Here is a 7797-nt window from a genome sequence, read left to right on the forward strand (position 1 = left end):
ATAGCTGGATCATTTGGTAGGCATGCGCTTGAGCATGACCAATTTAATAAAACTTCCTTGTGGGTTTCAGAGTGTCTGCACTGTGTATATTTAGCCTACCAAATAAAGGTACACACAGATCACACAGTAACAAATGACACTCATACTCAACCATGAGGAAGTTACATCAGAAGACAGCTTCATTCCAGTCCTCCCAACATCTGGAGTGGGCTTCCAGAGGGGAAAATCTCCCAGGATGACCTTCAACTTTGTAAAATATTCAGTGCACAAGCTCCTGACACTTTAGAAATGGCCCCCACCAGGGCTATGTAGTCTCTCTCCGGGAGAGCCTTTAAATAAGGACAACTGGTCTAGAATAGAACAGTTTCGATCAATACCGAAAGCTGTGGCATGAAGAGCAGGGGTTCGTCAGGGATGCTCCCATCAACATCACCTGGGAACTTATTAGACATGGACATTCTCCCCAGCCCAGACCTTCAGAGTTGAAACTCTGGTCAGGGCCTGGCACTCTGGGCTTTCACTAGCCCTTCAGGTGATGTGATGCATGCTCCAGTTTAAGAAACAGTGACCTTTCAAGCCCTTCGACTCACTCAGAATTAAATACATCAGAAGTCATGATACACCGTCACCTCTATTGCCTTGTTCCACCCACACAGCTGCGGAGCCCACCCTCTTAGAATTCTGCAACCCCCTTAGAATTCCGTCAATCTCCTCAAAGACCAAGTTACCAACTGGAATATAAACCTACTCCATGATGGTCATCACTATTTCCCCAAAACACCAAACTAAGAAAAAAAAAAATTCTCAGGAATCAGTAACTCAATCATTGAACCATTTATATCCAACTGTCACCCTGGTTCAGTTGGTTGGAGCATCGTCCCACACACCAAAGGTTGTGGGTTCAATTCCCAGTCAGGGCACTTACTTAGGTTGCAGTTTTGATTCTCAGTTGGGGCAAGTACGGGAGGCAACCAATCCATGTTTCTCTCTCACATCTCTTACCTCTCTCTCTCTCTCTCTCTCTCTGTAAATTAAAAAACATATCCTTAGGTGAGGATTTTTTTTAAATCCAGCTGTCAAAACTACCCATTTCTCTACATGTGGCTTTTACCCTAGCATATTTCAACATAAATGAATCTAAGAAAAGAAAAAGACAAAGATTTTAAGTGATACACCACTCCAATACTCTTTACTGCTCTAGAACCCTCACTGCAATTTTACATATTAGCAGGAAAATTAATCAAATTTGAATAGGAAGAATTAGAGTAAAAATATTGGATACTTTTTCTTTTAATCTTCAGTTTAAGCATGATTTCCGTTCAACATTTTAACTGAAGAGAAGTTCTGATCATTTTCTTGGTATTTTTTTCATGCTTAACATTTTGCCCAGTCTTTGAAAACCTTCTCCAGCTTTTGGCCAAGCAGAACTTTGCCACTTACTTTGAACTTGCCGGCAAGGAAAGCCTTCTGAGGGTTTATTTTACCCAAAACCAACTCCATAAAGACAGGTTCCGGGATTGTGAAGACGGTATCCGCTGGGAGCCTGGCAGATCCTGGATACATGTCCCCAGAGCCATTCTTCAGATCAATGGTCCTCTGCAGGATGGTCTTCCCATCTTTGGTGATGTCCAGCTGGAAGATGGCATTCACTTTCTTTACCATTTGGGCCCCCGCTTCTTTGATGTGTTGGCTAATGTCCTCAAACACAAGGAAGCTCTGGAATTCCGGCAGCTCTAGAGGGTGTGGCATGGCAGGTTTCGGAGCTGAACCCAGGTCCTTGAACTGACCCACCTGAGGTCCATCCCCGGCTTTGATCTTGGGTTGATGGTCAGTTCTCTTCCACATCTTACTGTGCTGGTCCTCTTGACCTAGTCATCTGGTTTGGGAGCAGCTATGGCCAGATTAATAGCTGCAGGTCAGATTGTGACATCAAAGGTAAGGCCCAAGCAGGGAATGAGGCTGTATTGTGTGTGTTGCAGTATTATTGGCTCATCAGATGCTAACATGTGACATGGGGTGAGGGCTCAGACAGGTAATTATGAGGCAGAGCCACACCACCAAGCCCTAAACCAATCAGGGCTATTGGTCTCACAAGCTCAGAAGGGTCTGGACCCCATGTTGGGAATAAGGAAAACTGACCCCAGAAGGTTCTTTGGTGACACGAGCTCTGTCCTTACAACGCAGGCGTCTCCCAGTAGCAACCTTAGCTGAGAGAGCAGTTATTCTGATTCCTTCAAAAGTGGGTAGTCCTCAAGCAACAGACTGTGGTGCTGGGTTTGGCTTTAGCTGGCTGCTGGTGGAGGGGGAAATGCTTTTAGAGCAAAAGAGCTGGTTGGAGAAGGAATCGGCACAGGGCCTGCATCAATCAGATAGCTTCCAGAAGCACAGTGAGAGGGAGGAAAAAATAAAAAAGAAATATCCCTAAGATGAACAAAAGACTCTGCTGGTCTAACATAATAATTGCAGGTAATAATATAATCCTTACTCTGGCACTGTTCCAGGCACTCACTGTACATGTATTAACATTTTGTAGTTGTAAAACTCATCTAAAGGATATATTTTCCATTTATTTTTAGAGAGAGTAAAAGGGAAGGAGGTTGGGGAAAGAGAGAGAGAGAGAGGAAGAAACATCGATGTAAGAGAGACATACCTATTGGCTGTCTCCCACATGCGCCCAACTGGGACAAGGATCGAACTGCAACCCAGGTACATGCCCTTGACCAGGAATTGAATCCAGACTCTTTACTACGAGGGCCAATGCTCTAACCACTGATCACACTGACCATGGCTGTGTTAACATCTTTAAATCCTCATTACAGCCCTTTGAGGAAGGTACTACTTTTTGTCCCCATTTTACAAATAAGAAAACTGAGGCAGGAAGAAATGATTTGCCCAAAGCCACATAGTTAGTAAGTAGGGTAGCAATGTCTAAACAGAGGTGGAATCACTCTAGACCCCACTTTTAGTCTATCTGATGCTTTCTCATGATTAGAATGAGGAGTTTGGGGCAGGAATGTCACTGAATTGCTGTTGTGCCCTTCTCAGTGCAATATGTCAGGGGGATGTGGTGTCAATATGTCCCATTGCTGGTTATGTTGACCTTGATCACTTGACAAGGTGGTATCTACTAGATTTTTCCACTGTAGTTACTGTTTCTCCCTTTGTAATGAGTAAGTATCTTGTGGGGAGATACTTTGAGACTTTGCAAATATCCTGTTTCATATCATACTTCAGCTCAGTCTCTTCTGTATCCACCCATGGTCCATCCGTGTGATGTGTGCTAAAGGTCATTTTCTATTCCTGTCACGCCCTTCAGTTTTCATGATTGGAATTCGACTATAAGGAAGAGTTATGCCTTATCCCCCATTTCTTTGTTCAATTATGCATTTGTTTCAATATGAACTTGTGAATATTTGTTTTATTCTGTGGGTCATAATCTATTATCCTCATTATTTGTTTTCTTGCAAATTGCCCCAGATTTGGTCATTGGAAGCTCCATCCAGCTGGTGCCTGTGTCCTTCCCTCACCATACTGCTGTTATAAGAAGTGAAGATACATTAAATGGAGTTGCTGATAGCTTTGTTCTGTCTGGGAGGAATGCAGAAAATTAAAAAAAGACTTTGGCACATCTTCTTTGGTACATGATGGATGAGCTGGTATTATCAATATGGAGCAGTTAAACAAAACCCAGTGGCCTCCGAAATCAAGTCTATTCTGAGAGCGCCAGGTATAGACAATATCTGCATAGAAATTTTAAAGTGAAGAGGCAAGAGCCCTAGCTGGTTTTCTCAATGGTTAGAGTGTCAGCCCTCAGTCCAAAGGGTTAAGGGTTCAATTCCTGGTCCAGGGTGCATACCTCAGTTGCAGGTTCCCCAGACCTGGTTGGGGCACATGTAGGAGGCAGCCAATCAATGTGTCTCTCTCTCTCCCCCTCCTCCCTCCCTTCTGCTCTCTCTAGAGAAAATATCCTGGGTGTGAGGATTTAATAAAAGAAGAGGCAGGCAATTTCCCAGTAAGTTTACTGTGAGCAACCCACAGAAAAATGGGCCCCATCGCCACCCATATCTGCTTTTCCTCAAGGGAGGGTTTGGCCCTTCCACATTATTCAAATAGGTCCCCAAATGGTCTGTCACTCCTGCCTTAGACTGTCAGGGGGGAGCACAGTTCCATAACCCATACATGTCACCTTCATGTTTCTATCTTTTATCAGTGGTATTTCCACTTAAAAAGGAATCCCAGTATGAAAGGCGACTATGCACATGGAAAGGTCCTCAACCTCATTAGTCACTGGGGACATGCAAATTAAAACTACAGTGACTCATCACACACAAATAGTTTTTTGTAACTGTGTATGGTAATGGATGTTATCTAGACTTCAAATCATTATGTTGTGCACCTGAAACTAATAACGTTATATGTCCATTATACCTCAATTTAAAAAAGATGTTGAGTGATTTTGAGGTGAAGAGAAATAGCACCAACTGGTGATCCCTATCTCCAGACTTTTCTCTCATGTCCCTGCAGGAGCCCAGCTGAAGGGAGCTTTACACTCCCCTCCTGAACTTTTTTCAGCTTCCCAGATCTAGGCTTTTGTATCCTATCCTCTAATTCTATCCAAAACTCTGTTTTTAATTCAAACCTCAGTTTAAACTGTGTCAGCCTCTATCAAGTCCCCTGCCCACCATCACCACCATGTAGTAGAATCTACACAAACATCTAGTTGGATATGCTTGTATCCAAGAATTCTTGGGGGTCAAGCACATGCTCAACTGGGGACAGGTGCACAAGTGCAGCCCCAAATGAGCATGGGGCAGCCTCAGAAAGCACTATGGGGTCTGTGGGAGCATCCAATAAACAGCATTTCTCTCCCCTCCTTGAATTCTAAAGAAATTGAGAAATAGGATAAGAAATGGCAGATAGAAACCAAAATGTTGCCTTTATCACTGATAGAACCATAGATCAAACAAAAGACTTATATGAGACCCCGGTGGGCCGCCAGCTAAACCCCACAATGCAAAGCAGAGTGACCCACCTACCTCTCAGCCACCCTCCTGGGAGGGTTCTGCGTGTGAGGCTGGTCAGGAGGGGCCCTCACAGGGGAAATTCTGGGCACGAAGAAGCTCACTTTATACTTCCCAGACTTGCCACTCAAAAAAGTCACCTCAACCAAGCGAGTAAAGAGGTGAAGAGAGTCCGGGAGTGATTTGGGGAGAAATCACTCTGGAGGGAAATCCCTCCTTGAAGAAACCAGAGAATGGAGAAGGCCCTGTCCTCAAAACAAATGCTAGTTCTAGGTGGGGTGGGGTGGGGTGGGAGGGTAAATTCAGGGAGCCTGCTCATAGAGCACGATTTTAACTAATAGTCTCTTTTTGTGCTTTTGTTTCTTCTTCCTCCCCCCCCCACCCCCACCTCAGGTTTGTTTATTTTGGTTTTGGGTGTTGTGTTTGGGGGGGGGGGGCGGGAGGGTTGTTTTGTTTTTTTTCTTTTTAAATATATTTTCATTGTTAATAGTATTACAAATATCTCCCATCCCCCTCCCCTTTACTCCCTCCTCCCAGACCCTGCATACCCCCCAGGTCTTCACTACCCTGTTGCCTGTGTCTGTGGTCCCCTCATGTTTTGTTGGGGTTTTTATAACTCAAACCAGGGTTTCTCCCAGCTGCCCTCCCTCCCTCCCAAACCTCTCTGCCCTGGTGGAATGAACACTCCCCTGTCCGTACAGGTGATAAATAATGACTCTGCTTCAATGGTTAGCTTTGTGGCCTATAAACAAAGAGAATATTTAACAATGTAGGTGTCAAAACAGGCTAGCTTGAGTTTGATAAAACAACCTAGACAGCAATAACATGTTTTTCCCAGAGGGAACAGGGTGAGAGGCTGTCAGAATCAAATGGGCAGCAGAAACTAGAAGTTTAGACAGAAAAGATTCTGTAAATAAGAAATTTGAAAATAAGCACTGAGGCCAGCACTGCCCATTAGAATTTTCTGAGATAATTAAAATGTCTGTACCTGTGCTGTCCAGCGCTGTAACCACTAGCCACTGTTGAGTACTTGACATACAGCTAGTATGATGAGGAACTGAATTAACTTTATTTAGTTGTAGTAAAGTTAAATAGTCACATGTGATTTTCCATCAGCATCCTAACCACTATAAGGAAGTTACATGGGCCTCTAAGGGGTGTTGCTTCCATCTTTAATCACCAAATTTCACCAAACTCATATAAAAATCTATTCCTAAAGCCCCCAATTAATGAACTTGAGACTATTACACATGTGGAACAGAGACCAGCTCCCATTGGTGGGATGTGGTCCATGTGTGAGAGCACCGCATTTTCGGACAAAGCTAAAAGTCTAAAGACACACGTAATTACTTAAAATAATACTGTTACATTTATCTTTGAATAGGACATAAGCATGTCCAAGTGGGTGATTAGTGGATAACTTCTAAGTTAAATTGTATAAGGTATGATTGCCTAAAAGCCAAGACATTTAATTCCTTCTTACAGGCCTTCCAAATTGTCCCTGATGGGTAAAAGATGTCTTCGTTATCAATTACTGCAACAATGCCGTGTAACAAACCTCCCCTCTACTCACTAATTTTAGCTCATGAATTAATGGACCAGCAATTTAAGATGGATTCAGCTGGTGATCCTGCTGGTCTCCTCTGGGCTCACTCACAAGCCTGGCAGTTGTCTGACTGTCAGCTGGGTGCCTGGGCCATGTGACACTAGTTCTCCCCCACACTAACCTAAGCACATTGTCATGGTGGGGGCAGGGCATGAGCAAACAATCTAAACTACATGAGTGCTTTTTCCAGCCTCTGCTTATACCTATTATCCCAATAATATCACAGGGGTAAACCCAGAGTCAGAGCGGGAGGGCACCACCAGGCTACATGGCAAAGGGTATTGCTATGCACTGGAAGTTGTCTCTCTCCACAAACTCTATTGAAACTCTACCCTCCAACACACACACACACACACACACACACACACACACACACACTATGATGGTATTAGTAAATGTGGCCTTTGGGAGTCATTAGGATTAGATGAAGCCATAAGAGTAAAGCCCTCGTGAATGAGATTAGTGCCCTTATTAAAGAGTCGCAAGATGGAATGTTTACCCTGTTTGCTCTCCACCATGTGAGGACACAATGAGTTGACAGCCTGCAATCTGAAACAGGGCTCTCTCTACAACCCAGCCACACTGCCACCCTGACCTTTGACTTCCAGCTTCTAGAACTGAGAGATAAATGCCTATTGTTTATAAGCCACTTCATCTATGCTATTTTTGTTATAAAAGCCTGAGCTAAGACACAAAATTAGTACTGAGATGTGGGGTACTGCTATATAAGTATCTAAAACTGCAGCACGGCTGGTGTTGCTCAGTGGTTGAGCATTGACCTATGAACCGGGAGGTCATGGTTCAATTCCCAGTCAGGGCACATGCCCTGGCTGCGGGCGGGCTCATTCCCCAGTGTGGGGTGTGCAGGAGGCAGCTGATCAATGATTCTCTCTCTCTCCCTCTCTCTTCCTCTCTGAAACCAATAAAAATATATATTTTTAAAATAAAAAACAAAATGTGGAAGCAGCTCAGGAACTGGGTAATGGATAGAACCCAGAGAAATTTTGAGATTTATGCTAGAGAAAAAAAAAACCACTACATTTCCATAAACAGAACTTTAAAGGTTAATCTGGTAGAAACTCAGAAAGAAAAGAGCTATGGAGAAAGCTTCAACCTTCTTAGAGAAAACCTAAATAAGCCTGAACAGAACATTGATAAAAATATAAACAT

The 7797-nt window shown here is 43.6% G+C and overlaps 1 protein-coding gene across 1 annotated transcript; it reads right to left on the reverse strand.

Moving 5' to 3' along the window:
* Positions 1 to 1367: 1367 nt before the first annotated feature.
* On the reverse strand, positions 1368 to 1845 carry SCP2D1 (SCP2 sterol binding domain containing 1). Its single transcript, XM_059707547.1, has one exon. It carries the CDS (start codon positions 1843 to 1845, stop codon positions 1375 to 1377), a length of 471 nt encoding a protein of 156 aa, XP_059563530.1. The 3' UTR covers positions 1368 to 1374.
* Between the last annotated feature and the right edge of the window lie 5952 nt (positions 1846 to 7797).

This window comes from Myotis daubentonii, chromosome 8, assembly GCF_963259705.1.
Source record: "Myotis daubentonii chromosome 8, mMyoDau2.1, whole genome shotgun sequence".
NCBI classification, from domain to species: domain Eukaryota; kingdom Metazoa; phylum Chordata; class Mammalia; order Chiroptera; family Vespertilionidae; genus Myotis; species Myotis daubentonii.